The following is a 25,952-nucleotide window of genomic DNA, read 5'->3' as shown; positions in this document are numbered from 1 at the left end:
GGCTGAGGCGGCCCGCTCCTGCCGGGGCGAGGCGGGGCTAAGCGGAGAGCGCCGCCCGCCCTCCATCCAGCCCTCCTTCCCTGCCGCCCCCAGGCGCCGCGTCTCCTCGGAGCCGAGCCGTCTCCGCGGCGGCCTTCGCCTTCGTCTCCTTCCCGGCGGCAGGGCTGCAGGCGCAGCCGAGGCCTGCCCGCGGCTGGAGGAAATGGAGGCGGCGGCGGCGGGGCCGGGCGGCGGCGGCAGCAGCAGCAGGGGCTGAGCGGGGGCGGGGAAGCGCCGCCGTTGCCGCTGCCGCCGCCCGCAGCCGGGCGGGGAAGGATGCAGCAGCAGCAGCTGCCGCCGCGGCCGCCTGAGCGGGCCGGCTGCGCCGCGGAGTGAGGCGGCCCCCGGCGGGAGCGGCGCCCCGCCGCGGGGGGGCGAGGCTGTGGGGAGCGGCGCTGGAAGGCCGGTAAGCCGGGGAGGGGGCGCTGCGAGGGAGGCCCGGTACCCCGGGGCGGAGCCGGGGCTGCGGGGGGAGGCCTGGCGGCCGGCAGCCCCGGGGAGAGGCGGCTGCGGCCGGGCGGGCGGGGAAGCCAGCTGGGCGCTGCAGGCGTCTTGTTGTCTTTGCCTGCCGGGGGTCAGGGGCAGCCCGCCCTCCTTCATCCCCTGGAGCGGGGAAAGTTGACGCCAGTTCAGCCCGGGTCCGTGGGGCTGGGCTGTGCCTCAGCTGGTCCCGTGCCGCTCAGACCACCGCCGTGTCCCGTCTTCCTGGGGGGGATCCCTCTGTGTGCAGTGCATGGAGCCCTCAGGGAGCCCCGATGCTGGGGAAGGAGGAGCCGCTGCCATTCCCAGCTGTAAAGAGCGTGGGGTGCCCTGTGGAGTCGGACCTTGCACCTGCTTGACAGGGGGCAGGGGTGGGGAGGCAGGGTCCTCTTCCCGGCCTGGGGTGGGTCCCGCGGCAGTGGCAGGGGCTGCGGCCCGGCTGCCTTTGTTCCCACGGACAGGTGAGTTGTGCGTGCTCAGGGGACGCTCCGCTCTCCAGCGGCGGCTTGAGGAGCAGGGACGATGGGCCTGTTAACGCTGTCAGCGTGGAGGAAAGCTTTTGGAAAGAACCAGCTTTCAGAAATGCCTATTTTAATGTCTATTATAACAGTTAGCAGCAGCGTACGACTTACCAAAGAAGTGTGTAATAGATTTTAGTCCAACATTATTATTTCTTTTTTTAAAGTGTAATAAGTTGTCTGGGTCTCTTAACTTTTAAGGTAAAACAAAGGAGGCCTTGATGAAAATGGATTAGGTATCCCAGCTAGCTGTTGTTTGGCTTCGTTACCAGTTCCATTTCAAATTACATCATTAGTCATGTGCCGATGGGCAAGCAGTTGGTAGTTTGAGACTATGGGTGTGCTGCTGTTGTTCACGATGTGTGCAGGGACTATCCTGCCAAGGAGACCCTGTCCGAAAAGCATAGGCTGCAGAGCAGGGACTGTGCACTGAGTTTTAATGTTGTTTAAATCGTGTACGCTTTGTCCTGTTGTTCGCATGGAGAGCAGCAGTCTTCCCCAAACTGCAAGTGGTTTTTCCAGATAACATGTTACTTGCAAGCTTTGTGTCCTGATCTTTGGTTTGTGTGTGATCACATTTTTGCTCATGCAAAATTGGCATCTGGCTGATCTGAGGGTTATGTGACTGTTTGTCTTTGGGATAAGTAGCCTAGGGAAGGAAGCACAGAGGAATGGATGGTGAGACGTGTTTGGGGGATCTTGTACTCCTAAAAAGTATAGAATTGCAATAACAGGGAAAAGGAGCACCCTGAAAAATGGGACTAAACCTTCAACAGCTTTCTTGTTTCTTCTACTTGTAAAGAAAAATGTTTTAGGCAAGGAGAACTAAAAGACACATTTGGAAGCTGTAAGAAACTATTAAAGAGAAAAACCAGAAGCTAGTACGTGTATTCACAAGAAAATAAGTAACAGAAGAGGCAACAGAAATGCAGTAAGATCAGAGAGATAACAGTAAGTACGGCTACCCTATGTGAAAATAATAAAAATATTAAAGAAGCTAGAGAAAGGGAAACAACATAAACATGTTATTTTTAAAATGTTACTGGTCATTGTATTTGAGTCAGTACAGTAGTTGAGTTACTCCTGTTACGTCCTGCTTCCTGAGATAGGTAACGTGCTGCTGATAAAAGTGTAGTTTTGCTTAGGATGCTAGAAGTGAGTAACAGTGCCAACCACTGTAATTACATTATGACAAATACTCTGACAGGACTCTTGCATCTATGACTACGGTTGCAGACTTGCTGTGTGCATGAAAAAAAGGAGTAGACAAAACTGCTTAATATTTTCCTCTCAGCTTCAATGTACCGAAAGGTAATAGTGGTTGTTTTTAGGGATGTGACTGCAATTCTGTCCCCTTTCTGGTCTCAGAGTCCAGTTCTTGAGGTCAGTAGTGTACTGCTCATAGGTGTCTTTGGCTGAAATGTTGTTTTCCTGTCCCTAGAGCACAGGATCTGGCAGCAGGGCCCTGTGTGCCATAACTGCTTTTCAGGTCAGAGCACATGGAAACTGCTCTCCCTGTGTCATTTAACACAACTTCTTAGAAATCCAATGCGTAAATTACATAAGGGGATATAGATCAATAATCCTTACTGGATGGTGTGCATCCATCACCATGATAAAAGCAGGCAGACTAGCAAGGAAGCTACGAATGTTGTAGGCTGTTTCTATCGTTCTTTCTGTAGAACAAATGTACTAGGTTAGACAGAAGGGTCCGGTCCAGACCATTTGTCATGTCTCTGAAAAGACCATAGCTGATGGTCAGAAAGAGGTTTTCCTCATGCAAAATGTTCTCTGCAAGCTTCTGGCAGTCTACTGCCTTGAACACAGGTTAAATTGTATTTTGAATGGTTCTCATGGTTTTAGCAGAGCTACCTAAAAAGTAAAAATATCGTTGCTATGGTTTGTGTCCTGACATCTATTTTGCATTTTTCTCATTTGAGAGAGTTTGAAAATTTTCCAAGCTATTGTGATGTCTGAAAGCAAGGGTGGTAAATTTTCATGCTCTAAATGGGAGATGATGGATGTTGTGGCAGACTGAAAAATGAGGACCTTTGAGACCTGGTGGTTTTCAGCATGAACCTTAGGGCAAGTTTTGCAGGAGTGCAATGATAGGATGACAAAAATTTGGACTACTGAGGTAGAAAGAGGCCAGTGCTCTAGAATTCACACGGTATTATTTGCCCTTCCTGGCCAACAGTTTTTGATGTTGAAGAACAGTGTATCTTGGACGTTGCATGCTCAGTGGGCAGCTAGCGAATTGCAGTAAAAAATGGGAAACAATCAACGTAAGCTTTATAGAGGTCAGAGCACCTGCAATTATCTGACAGTTGATGCATCTTTTTACCTAAATGCAGCATTTTCAGGAGAAGTTCTTAAAAATGAAATCATAAGGAAAAAGAGGACCTCTCAGAAGCCAAACTGAAAAATACTGCACTGAGAAAATAAAAATAGGCCTGAACATGCCATCGCAGCTAAAAATTATGAATTCTGTTTTTCTAATTGGAGATATTCTTTTCCTCCTCTCACCCATTTCACATATATCCCTAAGGTCCCAAATCTGTTTTGAACTGCATGTCTGCCAGCACAGGCGTTTGACATACCCTGAAGACATTTCACTTCTGTCAGCTACAGTGAGAACCCGTCCTGGAAACATTTGCATTGCTGGAAGGCAAAAGCTGGTTGGAAAAGTTAGCAGCCTCTGTAGCAATAGTACTGATGTCGCAGATGGACGCGCTGAAGTAACATCAAAACCAGGCTCACTTCTGTTATTGAAGCTTCGTGGGAATGAAAAAGGTGGAATACTGGTATAGAACTGAAAAACTTAGCACAAAGTTTGCTTAGAAGTATTAACTAGCATGTTTTTGGCATCTTAGCTGGGAATGAGTGCGTCTCTTATTCCCTGACAATTCACTCAAGTGGCTCTATAGAAAGTGTGATCACAAACCACACAGATGTGACTCTCATTGAAGTTACATGTGACTGCTTTAGGACTGAGCTTGCTCTTATTGCTAGTTACGTGGGTGATTTTGGTGTTTTGTTCTTCTTGAGGCCACAAGCACAAATGTCACAGGATTGTTGAGAGGATCTCATTGTATGAGATATTTGTGTTACAGCCTCTTTGGTTAAGTGTTCTCAAGTTATGTTATATGTACCCTCAAGAGGAAGCACTGACTTGTGTTTGAACTTTCCAGAACCTGAGTTCAGGCCCTTAAGTGTTTTATCTCTCCAGCAACAACTGAGGCAATGGAGCTTTGTATTTTTGCGAGATAAATATTCAAGCCTGAGGAGTCTCAGGTTCTGGTAGGTAGGCTGTGACATTTGCTGTTAGGTTTTAGTTGTTTTGTTTTTAAGTCATGGAAGCTCAAATTTTGCAGTGTGTCTTTCACAGATCTTTGGTGTCTGCCTCAGTGCTCCCCTGGGTGCCTTGCCCATCAGAGGCTGGAAATTCAGTGAAAGATGTAGCTTAAAATTATACGTTTCTCTTAATGGCTGGGGACTTAAATTTATTTTGTAATTGGTTTCCTTATATTGCATTGTAACTTTTAACCATAAAAAATAATTTATTAGGATTACAATTTTTAAAATCAAGCAAAGGAGTGCTCAGAGCATTACAACAAACTTACCAGCTGTGTGAGGTAGGGAGGACACCATGTGTTGGTAATACTGTGTGGTATTCTCACCCTCACTCTGCTTGGATTCAGTGGGTACCTGTGGTTTCTTTGCACATTTAACCTGTGGTCACATTTTGGGTAACCCTTCCTGCCTTCCTGGGTTAGTCCTGTCTTTAAGGCTTACCTGCAGGGATGCAGCTACAGGTAGTAGACACTACTGCAAGGGAACTCCTTTTTACTATTTATATGAATAGTGCTTAGCATGATGGAAATAAAAAAACTGTTCTAGGACCTATGGTTGATACTTTGCTGGCAATAAAAGTGACAAGATAAAAAGATACATTAATATATTTCAGTATTTTATCGGGTTAAGCTCAGTGTCCTGGCTCAGTAGCTTCCAGCCCATAATTCACGTAGGCTGGGCAAGGGATGAGTCCATGTTACATGTCATGAGCTGACTTGGGATAACTAAGAACATTAGTTTATGTTACAGCTTGGTTGATCTGACTAGCTACCACTGAGAGTGCAGCTTTCTTCATTCTCTCTTTCCTACAATGAGCCGGCTCGCAAAGTTAAATTGAAAAATAAGCTACACTTAAAAAAAATTGTGGATTTTGCTGGTCTGTCTCCATGAACAGTCAGACCAGCAGTGCTGTTACGAGCGCAAGCAGGGGACTGGGAATGTGTACGTAGGGGTGAAGGACGAGTGAAGCCTCCCTTTGGTAGCAGCTGGTGGTTACGTTGCCTCAACCTTAAGATAGATTAAAAACTCAGCCAAAAGGACCAGAAAGCAAGAAGTGAAATCTACTGCTATGTTTTGTGACACACATGCATATTAGAGTTTTGTCATTTTGGTTATGGAAAGTATTTTTCTAAACTGGAACAAAATTAATGTGTCAATCTTTCCTCTTTCAAACAGGAAGCAACAACTTTATATGGCTCATGCCTGACAACATGCACCACCAGTGGCTGCTGCTAGCTGCCTGCTTTTGGGTGATATTCATGTTCATGGTTGCTAGCAAGTTTATCACATTGACATTTAAAGACCCAGATGGTAAGTTCAATATTTGATATGAAACAGAAAATTGAATACACACAATACACACAAACTGAATATGTACAAACACTCTTTCTGTGCAAGTAGTTCTGATTATGTTACCACTTCTTCAGTAGGATTGAGAACAGAACAGCTAAATTTCTAGAAGTGACAGTGCTGACAATCAGTTTTTGCTTTTCTTGGTAGAAGTCTGCAAAATTAACTTTTCTTTTTTAATAAAAAGGTTAAGAACAGAGGGGATCATGTTTTGCAGTACTGTTTTGTGGGATTCACTTTCTCAAATACACTCAGTTTCAGTATCTGGATCTATTAGAAGTCATGTGCAAAACAACAGAGCACAATTACCAGTTTAAAGACAAAGGAAATTCACAAGGAATTAAAGATTTCATTTCGCATGATACTAGCTTTTGTCCTCATGTGACTGCTTGTCCCGTGGCTGCAGTATTATGTAAAACTTGTGGAAAGTTTTATTTCATTTGCAATGCACTTAGCCTAGCCACCTCTGCCCTGCTTTTTGCATTCAGTTTTATCCTCTGCTCTTTGACTGACAAACAGCTTATAGGCTTTTGCTTAGCTTAAGTAGCCCAGATGGTATTAAGCTGATGAGGAATTTAAGCCATTTGATGACACCACACAGCCTGTTACAGTTTTCTGTCTGCAGAGGAGCTGCTGTTACAAAGCCATCCTACACAGAGTTTAGGTTGAAGGTGACGACATGACTTACAGTCCCCAGAGACGTGTGTTTCTGCATCTTCCAAATATATGCAAAAAAATGTGTTACTTTTGAAGCGCTGACATCACTAAGTGCCATTTGTTTCAAGGACTTGATAGTGGATAAATATATTAGGTATACCTTTATAAATAGCATACCTCTGTGTGGGGATCTATTCAGTAAGTCTTACAGATGGGAACTGTAGGCTAACTCAGCTTTCCTTGGTCCCAGCAGGTTTTGGGCCCTAGTACATCTGCAAATAAGGTGATCTTATGTTAGGTAGTTTAATCTTCCAGTATTTCATTCTAGACAAACTCTTGTTTCCCAGCTCAGGTATTGTTTGAGTGGTTCTTTCTGCCAGAATTTGTTAGGAGAATTAAAATGTGGGGTTTAAAAAAATATACTAGACTACACCATTTGCATTTACTTGCTTTTTATTATCTTGGCTTTCCAATTTTTCTCTCTCTTGTTTTGTTTTGGTTTTTTTCCTATGGTGAATCCTCCCCTTTGAATAGTTCTCTGAGCAGAAGATTTTGTGATTTCTTAAGCTCCAGTCCTGCAAAGGCATGACTATGGTTAAGTGTATGTACGTGCTGGAGATACCAGTGTTTGTACTGGGACAAATGAAGGGAAATAATGCGAATGTACCAACAGAATTTTGGAGAAAGCCCCAACAGGATGGCCAGTCCTGGAGGAACTCTTCTAGACTTAATAAAATATGGCTTGTCAGAAGTTTTCCCTATTTGGATATGTGCACTTAGCAGCTAGAACAAAACCAGCAGATGCTCAATGAATCAGTGTTCTTTTGTTTAAGCCTTTTACTTGTGTCTCGGGTGGTTGAGTAATAGGAGCTTCTTAATGAGAAGGAACAAGTTTCTGTCCATCATCTCTAGTAGTACCTGCAGGCTTGCTTTTAGCCAGTGATATTGAAAGATAGTTTAACTGCTCTTGCACTGAGTCAGCTTGCTTTGATTTTACAGAAGGTTACTATGAGGTAAGTCTGTGCACAACAGTATTTACTGTAGCTGATTGCTTAGATGCTTACATTGTTTTCAGTTTTAACTTGCTTCAGTTTTAAGGTGCTCTTTGCTAAAATCCAGTGTAGACAGCAAGTACACACATTTTCTGGACCATAAACCAATCAGCCACTGTGGATGCAGATGAAGAAAGACAGAAGAAACTCTATGAAGGGAAAAGTAGTCCGATATGGATGGAAGTAAATTTTCAAGGAGAAATGTTATTTTTGTGTGGTGGTTAGGGGCAGCTGTGTCAAATTATTTTTGATCTTCCGGCACCATGTAAAATAAAGCTACAGCCTTGTGTTATTTTTCAGTTTTCCTGTAGCATACCAGTTGCAAAAGATGCAAAGGTTTCTTCCCTTACATACTTTAATTTGGTCCCAAACTATTAGCTGCCCTGAAATCCTTAAGAAAGAAAAAGAGTATCAGCTGAGTTTGTTTTTTAATTTTGGGAGTCTCTCAGGAAGGCCATCAGTCCAGCAATAAAGAGGCAATTTTGTATTTATTGCTGGTTAGAGGTGTTTACTTAGAGCACCAAATAAATAAAAGGTGGTCCTTCGTTACACTTTTCTTCTGGTAATGTCTAAGAGTTTACAACAGAGGAAACCTGTCTATTAATATGAGAGGAGTTTTATATTTGGACATGCTTTGGGAAGTTAATTGAAAACTAAAAATCTCCTGCTGTCAAGTCCAGGTAGCTATACTCAATTGTCTACCAATCATGATATTTGGTTTCTATGTCTCTTTGCACAGTTTTGTTTAAAAAAAAGACCAAAATAAAAGATAACGGACATGTGTCTTTGATAAAACTCAACTGAAATTGCAACCAAAATTCCCACCGAGTACATCCTTTAAAACACTCGTGGTTTGTCTCATGTCTTGTCTAGTTCCTCCCTGTTGGAAATAAATCCTACTGTTTTGTAAGCTTAATACAGAAAGTGATGTTCAGTTGTGTTAGTTGTAAAGCAAAAATAGTTGCCTTTCCCCCACCTTCTGTAATTCTCTTATCTCTCTTCCTCCTTTAGGCTATGGTGCCAAGCAAGAGCCATTGGTACTGACAGCTGTGACTAAAGTGGAGGAGGTACATGTGCCAGAGGAAAAACGTTGGCCTGAAGAATTCCAGGTGCATACTGTTGAGATAAGGCTTACATGTATTAAAGAGTGGGAGAAAATAAGAGACTAAGTAAGAGCTTCCTGTTGTTAAAATAAATTGCTAGATGGGAATTATCTATTCAGACTGCTCTATTTAGATAGGGCCACAGAATTCATTTTAGCTTCACAAAGCTAGTTTGTTTCGGTAACCTGCTGTCTTGTTTCATCTGAATGGTACAACTTAATGTGTTCCCATTTTGAGGAGAAAATTGTTGCAGTATTGCTTTATCAAGTCAGGACAGTCAGTTTTGCTAGCCTTTTTAATATAATGGCCCAGTTTTGATTACTTGTATTCTGCCTTGCCATAGCCATCAGGTTCATGGTTCTTGAGGGCAAGCCTATATCTTGTCTATTCTTTTAGTTCTCCGCCCAATCTCTCTGATTCTTTTTATCAGTCTCCGTTTCTTTTTCATGCTTTGTGCTCTTTGTGCTTCTCATCTCACTATTTTTCCAAAGTAGAACATGAACACAGTAGTACTCAATACCAGCTGATATTTTAGAAGCATCGTTCTGTGATTTCAGCAATAGAGCAGAACAAATGTGGTACCTGGTAATTTACAGGGAAACTCTGAAAATACCTAATGCAAATGTAAATTTGAGACTAGTTGCACAGTGGGCTAAGGGCAATTTTTTGGTTACATAAGTCACCTTATGTATTTTTGTGATACAGCATGGAAGTTTCTGTAGGTTTCTGTATAAACATGATGCTTCTTGTTTTCATATTTAAAAAACCTGAAATTTAAGTTATCATCAGAATACTTGGAATACTTGGAATACTTCCACTTTAGTCAGTGGAAGACTGGCAGGTCTGTGTAGTTAGTTTTAATATCTTCTTTTACTTGTGTGGAAGAGGATAATAAGTTTTCTGGATCTAAAACTATTCTCTTTTGACTTCCTGACAGCATGAAATGCAGAACAATAATATTAATCCTGGTTGCATGCAAAAGGAATTGTCTTGACAGATAAGCAATCTGTCAGGCTGTTCAGATTACATTCTGACCAGGGGATATTGGAAGAGAGCAACAAAAAGAAAAAGCAGGAGATTTTTTTTCCTTATGGAGGATTGGGAGAAAAAGTAAAATAATTATTTTTTTTCATGTGTAGCTTGGACATTGTACCTGAAATCATAGGGTCACAGAATGGTTTCAGTTGGAAGGGACTGTTGAAGATCATCAAGCTCACCCCCCCTGCCATGGACAGAATCATCTTTCACTAGACTAGGTTGCTCAAAGCCCCATCCAACTTGTCTGTGAACACTTCCAGTGATGAGGCATCCGCAGATTCTCTGGGCAACCTGTTTCTGTGCCTCACCACCCTCATACTGAAGAATTTATTCCTCATATCTAATATAAACCCACCCTCTTTTAGTTGAAAACCATTACTGCTTGTCCTGTCATTGCAGGCTCTGTTAAAGTCTTTCTCTATCTGTCTTACAAGCCTCCCGTAAGCGTTGAAAGGCTGCAATAAGGTCTCCATGGAGCTTTCTCTTCTCCAGGCCGAACAACCCCAACTCTCTCAGCCTGTCCTCACAACAGAGCTGTTCCAGCCCTCTGATCATTTTTGTGGCTTCCTCTGGCCCCTCTCCAACAGGTCCGTGTCTTTCCTGTGCTGAGGGCTCCAGAGCTGGATGCAGAAATCCAGGTGGGGTCTCACCAGAGCAGAGCAGAGGGGCAGAATCACCTCCCTCAACCTGCTGGCCATACTCCTTTTGATGTAGCCCAGGATATGATCAGCTTTCTGGGCTATGAGCACATGTTGCTGGCACATATGCAATTTTGCATTCATCTGTATCCCCAAGTCCTTCTCTGCAGTGCTGATCTCAATCGGTACATCCCCTAGTCTGTATTGATATTGGGGATTGCCAACTGTGGAAATCATTAGTTGAAGGGGGAAGATTTGTCAGTAGAAATTTTAAATTTCTCATCACCTGTTGATCAGAGAAGCTCCTTTTTCCTTTCTCCTCACTAATTATGAGGCAGCAGTGGTCATGGGTTTCGTCATAGTTTCAGGAAAATGAGACATGTCGAACAGGTCGTGCCTCCTTTTTTCATTTGCCACAGTAAGCGCTGATACTCATTGTGTGAATTTTTGTCCACTTAATTTTGTTGTAGCTTGAATAAATGGACACTCTGAGTGCCTGCAGGTATTGCAAAAGAACACAGCTTTTATCCTAAATTCTTCTTTGCCAGCCAGATGGGCCAGCATCCCTCACACCCATATTCTCAGACATCAGAGCTTAATTTCTGTTGAAATTCCTGTCCCAGCCTCTCAGAAGCTTTCTTACTTGCCATTGAAGCTTTGTGGGAGGTCCAGTATTTAGTCAAGGCATGTTGCATCCACACAGATAAGACCCTGATGCTCTGCACCAGACTTAAATTGATGTATGGAAAAACTCTTACTACTACTGCATAATAACTTAAGAGTTGGATGAACCTGTACAGCAGCAGCCCATGAAGGAAACTGTGTGCTACTCTTAGTTAATACATAGCGATGTTTTAATAGTGAATCTGAGAGTAATTAGGATGCACAGTTGGGAGTAACTAGGATGCACAGTTTGGGAATTTTTATACTTTAGAATTTGATCTGAAAACTAAATGCTTGCACTTTTGTTTTTTTTTCTTTCCCCTCTGCATTTCGTAAAGCCAACTGGAAAAGCTTTTTCTGGAAATCTGATCCGCCAACCTCTAGTTCATATGGAAAGACTGGAGCTTCTCAGGAATGTCTGCAGAGACACTGCATTGAGAAATCTTTCTCACACTGCAGTTTCCAAATTCGTCTTGGACCGAATATTTGTGTGTGACAAGCACAAGATCCTGTTTTGTCAGACGCCAAAAGTGGGCAACACTCAGTGGAAAAAAGTCTTGATCGTTTTAAATGGTATCTACTCTGCTGTGGGTGCGTGGGTTTTTTTGAGGAGGAGGAAAGAACAGAATTGGTCCAAAAAGGACAACACAAAAATGTATTCTTTCTGCTTTTTTGTACATTGATACTTAATTTCAGCTTTTCATTCTTCACAGTTGCTTCTAGTCCTTTCAAAACGTCTCTTTTAAAGAAAGTGCACCTGTTCTTTCTGTGAAAATATATCTTAATATTACTTGGCTCGAAAGTTATTTGGGTCATGAAAGAGTACCTATATGCATGTGGTAGGTAGATTTTTTTACCTTTGAAGGGGTGGAACTAATTTGTAGAATTTTAAACAAGTAAATTACAAGGTATCACAATTCCCTAAGAAACAGTAATGTAAAATTTCTGACTGGAGGTCACTGACTTTTATCTAGGCTTGTTTAGCAGTGAATAAAGCTAGTTAAAACTTGGCTGATGCTGTTGGTCTGTACTGCTGAAATTTTGTGTATGTGCTATCAGTGAGCCATCAAAGGAGTTACGAAGGTTTTGAGGTGCTCAAGGCAATAGCTTGGTCAGCAAAGGTATGTTATAAAAGACTGTAAAAGGAGGAGGAGTAAAAGGACTAGTGTGTTTGAATAACAATATGCAAGGTAAAGACTGCCTGTCTATCTGTAGCCTACCATCCTCTTCTAGTAGCCTTGTATGCCAAGAAAAATAACTAATTTTCTCAGGGTTTTCTATTGTACCAGTACCTGCACTATGTAAACTTGACTTGATAATATTTAACATAACACACCTTTGTTTGATGAGATGATCTTGCCTGTCTGTGCACCAGGACTGTGAATTTGCTACTTATAGTCAGGCCAGTTGAGGTCCTTCTGAGGTTTTGCAGGTGGTGTAGCTCACAAAGACATGGGCAAAACCTGGGTATTGTAAATCCAGCTTTTTGTTACAAGCACCCTGCAAACAGCCAGCACTGCACTTGTGCTTTTATGTTTTCTTTACCTTGCATAAGCTATTCTGCACACCCAGAAGGAAACAGTCACAAATTGGCAAAGGAATGTGTCTTTCAGCAAAACTGTTGTATCAAGGAGTATGTCTTTAAAAACTTCAATATTAGTTTCAACTTTGATAGATGGATAGGAACAGAAAAGATGCATACATGTAGGTATGAGTGTGTGTCTTAAATACCTATGAAAGCTGCACTCCAAGAAAGCACTAAATATGCAACTATTTAAGTGCATTAGAAGTACTTGCTCTTATCAGAATTTAACAGAGAAAACATGCAAAGAATAGCTCAGGACAGGCAGGGATGTATTGGTTGTGTTGAGCGGAGGATAACTCATATCTTACCAGCCGGGAACCTTTTACCTCGAGCTTCCTAGTTCTGGCATATTGGGAAATGATAGAAAATTTTTGCCATATAAACATCGGTCTCTTCTGCCCTGAGCTGCCAGTGTACTAGTATCTGCTGATGAAGACTACTGCTGCAGTTGACCAAACTTTCCCCTCTTCGGGTAGTTTCAGCAGGCAGGACTGATACTTGAGGCGGAATACTTTACATCTTAAATACCTAAGTTGTATTTGGAGGTTCAGGATGGAGAAACGCAGCTGTGGGACTGTGGGGGAGCCAACTCTGCCACTGCTTGTACTGAACCTCTGCTCTGGATGAATGCAAGGTTTCAGTTTCTGAGGCAGTCTAATCTGACATCTGTTGTCTGTGTGGAATTCACCTAGAGTACCAAAAAAATTAATTAGAAAACTGAGAAGCTGAGTGGTGTGGTTTATTCACTGCTGTTCTGGAACGGAGAAGGCTGTAGAGGCTTTCACCTTAAGCTTGTTTTGTAGCACGCTGTTCTTGTTGCAGGTTGGTAGCTGTTGTGTGAAGGCTTACTCCTAAGGTCCAAGGGGTCCACATGAGAGATTTCTTAAGGTCATAAAAAGAAGTGGATGTTAAATGCATCAGAATTTAGTGACATTATTTTTCTTGTCAGCTTATGTGCTTGCAAAAATCAATATCTGGAGGCTTTCTGTTGTTAATTTTAGTGCTTTTTAATCTGTGTAGTATTGTATTATTGGAATTTTTGTTTCATCGCAGCATAGTCATTAAAAAAACTTCATGGATCCTGACAGCAAAGTGCTTTTGTGTTGAAGCAGTTCCAAAAGCAGCCCACAGCATTTATTTTTTGGTGGTGGTAGAAACTCAGCCAAAAAGCTGGTCCCTTCTTTGGAGTTAATCCTCAGTCTTCCTCCATTTGTATGTGTGGGCAGAGGGAAAGAGAATGGGGACACTGAGGTGAGGAGTTATAGGCTTAGATGTAATTGCTGATGAAATTTGCATAATGTGCTTTTCTGAGAGTTTTGAATCCATTTGATTTTTGGACCTTGATGTCACATACCCTAAAGAATTGTAACAGTTTTCAGCTTTCCAGTCAGAATCTCTCATCATTTAACAGCTTTAAACATAGTAACTGTAAATGCTAAAAATACAGAAAAGAGAAAGATAAAACAAAAAGCTGTCAGCCAAAGGCACACATACTTGCTTGTGCCCACTTTTTTTTCCCCCTTGAAAGATTCACTTGCTCTCTCTTTTTTATTTTTTTCTAGGAGCATTTTCTTCCATAGAAGAGATACCAGAAAACATTGTACATGATCATGAGAAGAATGGCCTTCCACGCTTGTCTTCCTTCAGTGACTCTGAAATTAAAAAACGGTAAGAGATTTCTTCCCAGTGGTGTGGGAGGCATTTGGAGCCAGTTGTGTTAGGGACAATCAAGAGTACAGTTGAAGTCTACATCTGGAACTGAGGACAGTGGGGTTTCTACTCCAGCAAGTGTATTCTGGCACTGTTCTGCAATCCTCACAGATGTTGCTGTGACTACCTCCCTACTGGCTTCAATGGAGAACACCAGTGTAATTGCTGATACAGTTAGGTGAGCCAACCAACTCCCTCTGGATACAGGGTTTCTGTAGCTCAGTGCATACCTGGTTCTTACATAGCTGACCTTCAGAAGAGAAGCTTTAGTTGGAAGGTACACCCTGATGCCTTGCCTACATGAAAGATAGCCATTGCAGGCAGATTTGGTTTTTGGGATTAAACTGGATAGGTTTAAAACATGAGTGCTTCCTAGCCTGAGAGTGTTGTCCTTTCAGCTGAACCACTTTATCCTCCTGTTTGGGTACTTCTGGCTCTTCCTAGAGCAGAAAACATACTTCTCTGCAGTAGAGCCCTCTAAATTCCTTTGGCTAGAAAATTTTCCTGTGTCTGCTCTCATATCTGCTAGGGTCTATGCCATATATAATCCCTGTAAGGGGTGGCAACATGGAGAGAAAAGGGCATAAGATGACAGCGGACACTTGTAAGCTTGTGCTTGTATGTTTTTTGTGTGTATTCAACCCTTGGGAAGAGTCAGCCCTTATACATGGGGTATCAGCTATGAGCAGAGCTCAGCCCAAGGTTTGTTGCATTCTCCAGTACAAATTAATCACAGCTGTGCCTGTGCAAATGAGGTCACTTGATTGTGTGCAAGAGAAAATACTGTCACCACATTCTTGAGACTGTGGATCCATTCTCCCTCACTGTGAACAGCCCTGCATAGAAAGTAGTTGTTCACATGGGGGATCAGCTGTAGCTGGGGTATTAGAAGTTGAATGCCATTATGATTTGGGTTGTTGCAGTCTGCCCAGCACAGAAGTTGTGCTGGAGATGCACAACTCTTGTGCTCCAGCACAGCTCTTTTACTAGGAATATGTCAGGAGAAGCTGAAGACTGATGCAAGTGCCTGTTGAGGCTGGAAAGAGTCCATTCCCGTATTTCAGCAAGGACTGGGCTATAAATCTTCCTCAGTTGTTTACTGAAATAAACTTGGGTTTCAGTTTACTCCTCCTGTAGATAACCTCTGATTACAGAATATTATGATTCAGTGGTATCACAAAAAATTGTGAAATTTGTTGAAAACTGTGGTCTCATAAAAATAGTGTTTTCAACCATTATTGAAAGCATGACAAAACATCAAATAAAATACCAGATTTTTTTTTTTCTTTAAGCAGTGATTTGTCTTAACTACTTGCCAGTGAAAAACACAGCCCTCTGTATGCATTTAGCTACACCAAGCCACTTTTTCCATACCTTTGTGTATTTTGCTTCTTGAGCTTGATCACATGGCATTAAACATATCTTTGACTTGGAGCTTTCAGCACCTTTTGTCTCCTGTTTATATGGATTGAGATAAACTGAGCTCTTCCCGTTTGAATAAAATGCAAAAAATAGGATGAACTATTTCCACTTTGTACTGTATACAAAGCTGTTAGTAAAAAGACAGAAATTGTTTCTGGTCCTATCGATTATAATATACATAGACTAAACAAGTGGTGTAGGATTCACGTTGCTGTGTCTGTAGTCAGAGTTCATGTACATTTTGTAAGTCTTTGCTAAACGCTCTTTAAACACTGTGCTTAGCACTTTAATCATTTATTTTCCTTCTTTTTTTTCTTCCTCTGTTTAGACTGAATTTATACTTCAAGTTTTTTATTGTTAGAGATCCATTTGAAAGACTTATTTCTGCATTTAAAGACAAGTTTGTGCACAATCCCCGTTTTGAACCGTGGTACCGGCATGAAATTGCTCCTGGCATCATTCGTAAATACAGAAAGAACCGCACAGAGACCAAAGGGCTGCAGTTTGAGGATTTTGTGCGCTATCTGGGTGACCCTAACCACCGATGGCTGGATGTTCAGTTCGGTGACCACATCATTCATTGGGTCACGTACGTGGAACTTTGCGCCCCATGTGAAATCACATACAGTGTGATCGGACACCATGAAACCCTGGAGGACGATGCTCCATATATCTTGAAAGCAGCCGGCATAGACCATCTGGTATCATACCCCACAATTCCACCAGGCATCACGGTGTACAACAAAACAAAAGTAGAACGGTATTTTTCGGGAATTAGCAAGAGAGACATAAGACGCCTTTATGCGCGATTTGAAGGTGATTTTAAACTCTTTGGCTATCGGGAGCCAGATTTCTTGCTTAACTGACACTTAGGATAAGCTCTGAAGAAGCGTCTCATGGATTAATCTAAACCTGCGTGAATACCAGCTGCAACACTGACAGAGCTGAGAATGACCATTTGTTTTCTAGCTTTTTGATGTTGCTCCACTTTTCAGTGAAATATTTGTCATATGAGCAAGCAGGGGCTTATAGTTGTTGTTTACTGACCATGTTTTCAATATGTGACATTGCAATCTGTTAGGAATGAAGTCCTTGTTATCTGAAATACAGGTTTTCACTTCTCCCCTCTTCCATCCAGGAAAAAAGAGGAAGAAGGAATGGGCTACGATCTTCCCCTCCCTCTTCCAGACAGAATGCCATTTTAAAAATGTTGTGAAGTATTTATAAAGATGGCAACTTCACTGTAGGTTAACTCTAGTATGTGGTATGTGGGTGAACTTGATGATTCATGCTCATGAGAAAAGCATGTAGTCTCCTCTGAGCTTTGAAAATGAGAGGCCAGAACAAGACTAAAAATTGATTAAATGCTTGACGGGTAAAATCATCTAGTTTCTGTTGTGTGGCTGCTATAATAACAGTAATGCTGATCTAATCCCATTTTTATTTGTCACAAAGTGAACCTAATCAGACAGAGGCTTTAGAGGTATTAAAAAAAGGGACAGGTTCCAGAGCCTCAGTTGTCTTTGTATTTTTGTCAAGTGTTTACTTACTACTGGTCTGTTGAGCCTCATAATTCTGTTGTTCATTTCAAAATATTATTTCACTCCTGGCTATGTAAGTTACCTGATAACACCAGATGCAAATGGAACATAGAAGAAATATGAAACAGGTAGGGAAACTTCAAGGAGAATAAATTTAAAGTATTCATTGTATTTGCAGGAGCACATGTAAAAGTCACAAGATGCTCTCTAAATATCACACAATTTAACTTGTTTTGTCTTCTAACAGTTAAGATTAATAAAGAAGCCACAAAAGCGGGATGTCATATAAAAGAGCTGCTAGAGTTACTGGGTTTAACAATCTACCTTTTTTCTTATATCCAGCCTCGCTCAATATTCAGTACTTCAGAGAACAGAAAATTTACCCCCCCTCTGAAAAGTCGTCTCCCTGCTGCTAAAGGAGACAGGATGAATCCCTGAATTTTCTGGTGATTCACCGCCATAGTGTCCCAGCTCAAAAATGCCCAACATTTGTGTTACCAGTGGGGTGAATTAGCAACTTGCAAGGAGTTTAAATGTCACTTAAATTTGTGTACCCATTTTACACATTAAAAAAAAAAAAGAAGAACAGAACTGAATGGATGTGGGCATCATCTTTGCCTGTGCTTGCAGGTTCATAAGGTCTCATAAAGAGCAATCTCTTGTTTTGAGTTCACCAGCAATAAAAATCACGCACTGCCACCTCATCCCACCAGCAATGGGAAAGGGAGACCACATGTCTGAAATACAGGAATTGCTCTGTCAGTCATCGTGTGAACTGTGGTTTTATAAATCTTAGTCCTGAAAGATTAATTTTCAAGGCAGCATAATGTTGCTGGCTAGAAATGCTGATGATGGCCCAGTGCTATAGAATCTGCTCTTAAATCCAGCCACAGTATGCTTTTGATAGCTTCCTGGATCAACACAAGGAAGCATCTTGCACTTGTGAAAAAGAAAAGCTGTGCCAAGATGACATGTGCTGCTGCCCACAAAAAGGAAGCCCTGTTGTACCTGGAAATGATTTCAGAAAGATCTCAACAGATTAATTGAAATAAGGGAGAATCATTAATTGGGTATCGTTATCAAGAGAATAGTCCAAGGTGGCAAAACTGGAAGGTGGGATTTTTTTCTTTTTTTTTTTTTTTTTTTTCTTTTTAAAGCCAACAATTACAATGCCCTAATTTGTTAGTTCTTAGCCAATCGTGAAAAGATGTTAACAGCTCCAGGTTTTTCTAGAGGTTTTCTTAGTATGGGAGCTTAGCAAAATGTACTGTTAAATGCATTTTGGAGCTGTTGAGCTGGTTGATTACCTCTCTGCTGATTTGAAATGTAACAGTAAATAATGTATAGTAAATTCAGGCCTTTAAGTTTAATTCTAATAAAGTTAAAGTAGAATTGTTTTCTTCTGAAAGCATAAGCTACTGATCACACAAAACACCAATGTATGTTTTTATTTTTCTTGGTAAATGACTTACTGTATTGATTTCTTAAAAGTTGCCAGGTGGAAAATGCTACATAAATATTAAGTAATAATATTTTTTTCTAATAGCTTTCCCTGCTTTGATTTCTCTCAGGCATCTGACAGCACACGTGGACAGAACTATGGATTGGGTAGGGGTGTGTACTGCTCTCCCTGCTCCCACGCTTTTCAGGCTGGGACTGGAACACTTGTTACCGTTTTTTCAATTCAAACACAAAGTTGCTCTTTTCAATGCTACCCTCTTGAGCTATGTTTTCTTTCTAGGAATGTGGTTTTTCTCCTCACATGGCTGAAGTAATTGATGTTTTGGCATGGTGCTTGCAGAAACTTGATGAACATGAAAGCCCTTGGTGAGGTATGATGTGGGTCTCCTTATCTCAGTCTGAGGCAGATAGCGTGGCCAGAGCACACTGTCAGGGAGGAGACTCTTGCTCTGCTAATTATGATGAATTAAATGCTTGTGGTTTGTTTTAGCTTAATTGTACTCTATACAAGCTATTTACAGATCTAGTCCCAGTAGTGTGCATTAACGTAGTTTGGCTGTTGGGATGTCATTTGCTTTCAAACTGCAGGTACTATTTATGTCATATTTTGGGTACTGCTGATTGTTACTTCTCTTTTTTATTGTTATAGCTTCAGAAAACAAAGTCACATCCTTTATGCATATCTCTTTCTTTTTTGGTTTCTCCTCAGCAGCTTTTGAATCCTTTGGCCCATTTTAACCACATTTTCGAGAGGAAAGTTGACTTTTTAGGGATAGTGAGTTGCAGTAGTCTTTCTGAAAACAGGAGAGGAGAGAACCATTCTTTGTGCATCAGAGAGTCCGTGCTGTATGTTAGCTTTAGGAAAGTACAGACAGGAAACCCAGCTTTACTGCTTCTGCTCATTGTGGAGCTGCTTGATTTTCATGGACTCCCTTCCCTAGTGCTCCAAGTCTTCACTCCGATCTCAGCTAGCAAAGATAGAAATAATTGATTACAAGGCTTACCATGGGTCTGTTATCTTCAGGTTTCATATAAAATTAAGGACACTTCTAGAGGTCAGTTAGCTGAAGGGGTTTTGAGGTCTTGTGGTTGTTTTTGTCTTTGTGGTGAAAATGCATCCAGAATTCACTTGCTCGTGAGCCAACTTTAAGGGCAATGCCAGTCCCCTTTTCTATTAACTTCAGCACACAGCACGTTATTGACTGTGCTTTCTGATCACGTGCCGTGAAAATGTTTTTCTCTAGTTAAAACTGTATGTCCAGTTTTTTTATTTTGGAAAGTGTTCCTTCAAAGAAGTAGCAATTCAAAAATGTCCTGAAAATACAAATTTTTCACAGATAATCACATTGTTTTCCTATTCATGCTCAGTGCTGCCCTGTTTGTACTGAGAGTAACAGCCCCCTGCTGCTACCGCTTCTCTCTGTCCTCAGATCAAGGAAGCCATCAGACAGCTCTGTCTTTTGTGTAACATTACTTTTTCCTTGAAGTGTTAATAACTTTGTTGACTGGGAAAGCCACCTTTGATCTTATCTGTGCTTCAGAAAGTTTGCTGATAAAGGAGTGATTGTATAGGAATTGCTTAAGCTTATTTCCTCAGATGAAAAAGGATGTCTCATAAGTGTATCTGCCTGTATCAGATATCACTTAATTGACAGAGAGAGGGTGAATGATTCTTCTGCTTAATGGCCTTATCATGGTTTTCACTAAACCTCTGTCCGATTATTACAGCAACGTGAAGGGACCTGGAAGGAGTTGTAAATTCAATGTGTGCTTATTTAAAATGTGAGGGTGTAAAGGAAACTTGACCCAGGAGTTGGGCCCTGAAGATTTATCTTGACCAGTAGCTTGTTACATGTTATCTGCAGAGACTGGGACAATTTCTTTGTGGCCTGCACTTGAGAAGATTTATGTAAGTTAGAAAGGGACTTGTAGGTGGTGGAAAATTCCCTTTCAGCCTCACTTAGCTGTGCATGTTCCTGGGCTGCTGCCATGGGGAAGGTTTTAGAGGGAAATGATCCTATTAGCAGCAAAACCCACAGTGCTTGGGCAGGCAAAGGCAGAGTGCCTCCCTCCTGGCGGAGGAGTTCGGCTCACGCTGATGTGCGCAGCCGACACTGGTGCTGCCTTGTATAAATCTCTATTTTTGTGCTTTTAATGCAATTGTGTGCAGCTGAGCTGTCATCTTCCTTCCCGGCATGTGGCAGTAGCCTGAGGTGCCTCAGCTCATCACCACCAGAGCAGTTTTGAAAGGCCGGCAGCCTGTTTTGCTGTGCAGTAGGAGACGTTTACCTTATGAAGGGAGCAGAATTAGGCCTGCAGCCATGCAGCTGGTGGCAACAGGCTGGTGTAAGCGTGGAAATGGTGCTGTTAGGAATAGCTACTGTAAAATAATAGAATAGAATAATAGAATAGTTTGGGTTGGAAGGGACCTTCAAAGGCCATCTAGTCCAAGCCCCTGCAATGAGCAGGGACATCTGCAACTAGATCAGGTTGCTCAGAGCGCCGTCCAGCCTGGCCTGGAATGTCTCCAGGGATGGGGCATCTACCACCTCTCTGGGCAACCTGGGCCAGTGTTTCACTGCCATCATTGTAAAAACGTTCTTCCTCACATCTAGCCTGAGTCTACCCTCCTTTAGTTTAAAAACCATCACCCCTTGTCCTATCGCAACAGGCCCTGCTAAAAAGTCTGTTCCCATCTTTCTTGTAGACTGCTTTTAAGCACTGAAAGGCCACAATAAGGTCTCCCCAGAGCCTTCTCTTCTCCAGGCTGAACAACCCCAGCTCTCTCAGCCTGTCCTCACAGCAGAGCTGTTCCAGCCCTCTGATCATTTTTGTGGCTTCCTCTGGCCCCTCTCCAACAGGTCCATGTCTTTCCTGTGCTGAGGGTCCAGAGCTGGACACAGGACTCCAGGTGGGGTCTCACCAGAGCAGAGGGACAGAATCACCTCCCCTGCCCTGCTGGCCGCGCTCCTTTTGATGCAGCCCAAGATACAATTGGCATTCTGGGCTGCAAGTGCAAATTTCCAGCTCATGTCCAACCTTTAATCCACCAGTGCCCCCAACTCCTTCTCTGCAGGGCTGCTCTCAGTCCCTTCATCCGCCAGCTGGTGTTGTTACTGGAGGTTGCCCCAGCTCAGGTGTAGGACCTTCTACTTGCCCTGGTGAACCTCATAACATTAGCATGGGCCCACTTCTCAAGCGTGTCCAGGTCCCTCCGGATGGCACCCTGTCCCTCTGGTGTGTCAACTGCACCACTCAGCTTGGTGTCATCTGCAAACTTGCTGAGGGTGCACTTGATCCCACTGTCTATGCTGGTTTTCCATTTTAATCCAGGCAGGAGAGAAAGGTGAAAAAGATGAGTGTTTGCTTTGAGTCATAAAAATGAACCATGCTGTTAGAAATTCCAGACTGGTAAACCGAGGCAAGGCAATACCTGTGAGAACAGTGCTGAAAAAAGCCATGGGTGGTCTCTTTAAAGCCCGTGGAGATGCTGAATTCCATGTTGAAGGAAAGTAGCTGAAGCTTTATGGGATGTGTTAGAGGAGCAAGTGTGTTCCACTGTGTGCTGTATGTGCATGCCAGAGAAGCAGCTGCCGATGGGACAGCATGCACATGGTGGGCTGAAAGCCTGAAGCATCTGCTGCAGGTGTCTGTTTGAAATCACAGAAAGGAAAAAAAAAGTAAAGTGCAAAGGAAGTAATTAAAAAATAATCCTAAAGGCTGCACACCTGGAAATGCAGTACCCACCCTAACTGCCAGAGGTATGGTGACCACCCCAGTTGTGTACAAATAATTTCTGAGCAGTTTGTAGGACAAAAGCAAATTTGCAAATAGGAGGGTAAATGAGTGTCAAGGTTTGATTGCAGGGTGACAAACTGTGGCAGATGCTTTGTTAAGTCCCTCTCTCCCCCAGTCCCCCACCTCCCCACTAAGTACAGGTGATAGGAAGGCAAAGAAGGACCAAAAGAGAGAGAGTTGGAAAAAGTTAAAAATGCTACTAATAAAATAGAGAAAATAATACAAAATACACAAAACCAAGCTTGAATTCCCCGCCAAAGATCAGCAGGACTCCAGCAGCAGCACAGCAAGCCCCCGGAAGCCCTGGGCTGGACTCTGCAGCAAACTGGAACTGGATTCAGTCTGTCACTAGGCCTCTGTTCACAGGGTTGGCAAGCAGGGTCTTCTCCTGATGTCAGCTGTAGCTGAAGAAGAGAAAAAAGGACGAGATCCTCGTGATCTCCCACTTTCATATGAAGTATCATGTGAATGGGATGGAATACTTAGTTTGTCAATTTTAGTCACCTGTTCAGTTCGCTCCCCCTTGACCCTCTCACGGGACATGCATCCTTATCAGCGACCTTGCATTCCATTGCTATGTCTACCAAAACATGTATCCGACTTTAGAAAAGTGCAGTTACTAAGAAGACTTTAGCTGAAAGGAAAATTCACTAAAAGAGAAACTGGTCTTGTTTTTAACAAAACCAGGACAACGAGGACCACGGGGTATCTATACACGTTCTGGAAAGTGATTTAATACTGAGAACCTAGCCAAGGCCCTCAATCACGCCTAAGTAAATGGGTCTCATCTAGGAAAAATGTATAGCTATGCTGGAAGCGTACAAGGAGAAGAAATAAGCCCTTGTGAAATAACTGGCTCTTTCAACAGCTATATGTTATGCACCTACTGTGATTTAAGAAGCAGGAACATTTAGCCTTGTAGGGCTTTTGTTCCTTCTGTCTACAGCCTTTTTGTTTTATTCAGTTTTCTTCCCCATCTCCTGAGAGGTCTTTGGATGATACATCACAGTATGACCCATCATTCTTCTCTTGTCAGAAGTGCGGAAGAGGCTGTAGGAAATACAAAATGTTCTCCGTAATTCTGAGGAACACAAAGAGAAAATTCAGGGAGTTGTTATCAGTCATGAATGACTTGTGGTGACTGTGAAACATGAAGATTGCACGAGCCACTTCCTAGATGTTTCATGTGTTGGTCAGGAATTCACTTATGGAAAAGTCATCACTCTTCTGTATTTGGCATCTTTGTTCTTATGTTATGGGCTTCTAGTGAGGTTTTACAGCAACTAGAATTTGAAATCTGCCGTACTGCAAAGCTTCACTTTGGATCTACCTATTTTACATTTATTCTGCTTTAGGTATTTTGTAGGGTAAGAGTTGACTCTTTGCACTTAGTTTCCTTGGTTTCTGGTTGTTCTTTGCAATACTGTAGCATTTGTAGTTTTGAAAAAGCAGTGAGCAAGAACGCTTAGCAAACACTGGAGAGAACGGGACTCCAAACTGGACCTTTATTTGTATGCCTCTGTCCACTTCACAAGCTGTTTTCATCAGCCAGTTTTCCTTTCACTGCCTTTTCAGTCTAGCTCTTTGCTGCAAAAAAAATCAGGGTATATATTTATTATTAAAATAATGGATTAGAAACATGTGAGAGGAAAGGGATTAGGAACGGAGCTGCAACAATAAAGAAAGAAGCAGAACGAGCAATGGGCTTCCATGGCCCCTCAGTTCCACACTATTTGCTCTGTCTTGTATACTCTTGCTTTTAGGACCTAGGTTCTCGGCCTTTTGGCTAAAGTCAGGTATAGTGTGTAGAGTAGATGGGTTTCCCATTGGTGTCTGGGTTACATGCATACACTTGCTGTTCTCTGGTAAAATCAGAGTAGCTTCTTGTAGACTAGATCTGTGTCCCATCAAGCATTATAGAACTGCATAGCAAACATGGAGAAAAGGTGTTATTTCCTTGCTTTCTAAGCAGTGGCAGTGTGTTGCTTTACTTCTCCTGACTGCTAGACAGTATAAACATAATTTCATTTTTCTGGAAGCTAACCAGTGATAACAACAGTGTTTTAATCAGGTTTTAATCTCAGCACACGTTTGAAGTAAATCTCTGTGTGAGAGCAAGGTACTGCAGTAAATTGTAATTGTTTTTTTTTGGCTGACTTAATAGGTTATTGGAAATGACATTCTGATGGAAAACAACTTATGCGCACTGCTGCTATCTCCATGTAAGGGCCCGTCATATGATTGCTTGCCAGTCAGAGAAAAATCACTTCATTAGATAGTGATACTTTTTTATTGTAATCCTCTTACTGGTGGATTTGGGGCTTAAAATACAGCATGGTAGATTTGCTTTGTGCACTCCTCTCCTGTTCTGAAGTAATATTGGCAGAGTTTTCATACCTCTGTTATTTTGGGGCCTCTTTTCTGCAGCTTCTCTTTGGAACCATTTCAGGTTTAAACATTTTCCATTGGAAAAGTATGTAGCTGGGCTATAGGCAGACCAGAAGGACGATTGTGGGGGCTTTAATAAAGAGTTATAAGCCAGCAGCATCATGTGGCTGTGAGGAAGCTACCACCTGATTTTCACAGAATCACAGAATGTTAGGGATTGGAAGGGACCTCAAAAGATCATCTAGTCCAATCCCCCTGCTGGAGCAGGAACACCCAGATGAGGTTACACAGGAATGTGTCCAGGCAGGTTTTGAATGTGTCCAGAGAAGGAGACTCCACAACCCCCCTGGGCAGCCTGTTCAGTGCTCTGTTACCCTCACTGAGAAGAAATTTCTTATATTTAAGTGGAACTTCCTGTGTTCCAGTTTGTACCCATTACCCCTTGTCCTATCATTGTTTGTCACCGGGGAGAGCCTGGCTCCATCCTCCTGACACTCACCCTTTATATATCTGTAAACATTAATGAGGTCACCCCTCAGTCTCCTCTAAGCTGAAGAGACCCAGCTCCCTCAGCCTTTCCTCATACAGGGGATGCTCCACTCCCTTAATCATCTTCATTGGTCTGTGCTGGACTCTCTCCAGCAGCTCTCTGTCCTTCTTGAACTGAGGGGCCCAGAACTGGACACAATATTCCAGGTGTGGTCTCACCAAGGAAGAGTAGAGGGAGGGGAGAACCTGCATGCATCCAGCTAAATATTTCCAATAATAGCCAATAGATACGAATATGGTGACTGTGGCTGTGGAGAGCCCTTGCCTTGACCCCGTTTCCAGTTCTCATCAGCTGTGGTTGGGGAATCTAGCAGAGATACAGAGGAGCTGCTGGTGCTGGAGTGGAACGGAGAGCCCACCTCCCAGGCAGTGAGCAGAACTTGTTCAGCCTAAGAAAGGAGAAGGGGTATAACTGCTACCTGAACCTGTAATGGGGAAATGAAGGAGTGTGAGAAGCTTATATCTAGAGAAGGAGGGGAGCCAGAAGATTATGCAGTCACTAACACAAACCAGTCTGAGTTGGCCAGGAGCCAGCTGAGGCTGAAAGCTGGGAGGAGATTTCCAACCTTGAGGCACTGTCATAGTTGTGTTCTATATAAAGGAAGC

At 42.5% G+C, this 25,952-nt stretch overlaps 1 protein-coding gene across 1 annotated transcript; it reads left to right on the top strand.

The window, feature by feature from the left end:
- Positions 1-428: 428 nt before the first annotated feature.
- On the top strand, positions 429-16,475 carry CHST10 (carbohydrate sulfotransferase 10; the record flags this gene model as incomplete). The annotated part of the gene is made up of 6 exons (XM_080349439.1): positions 429-445; positions 5,568-5,702; positions 8,462-8,559; positions 11,231-11,465; positions 14,040-14,145; positions 15,938-16,475. Exons 2-6 carry the CDS (start codon positions 5,591-5,593, stop codon positions 16,473-16,475), a joined length of 1,089 nt encoding a protein of 362 aa, XP_080205565.1. The 5' UTR covers positions 429-445; positions 5,568-5,590.
- Between the last annotated feature and the right edge of the window lie 9,477 nt (positions 16,476-25,952).

Source organism: Nesoenas mayeri (genome assembly GCF_963082525.1).
Source record: "Nesoenas mayeri genome assembly, chromosome: 1".
Lineage (NCBI taxonomy): Eukaryota > Metazoa > Chordata > Aves > Columbiformes > Columbidae > Nesoenas > Nesoenas mayeri.
The sequence above is the reverse complement of the archived record's forward strand: the minus strand, read 5'-3'. Positions and strand labels throughout refer to the sequence as shown.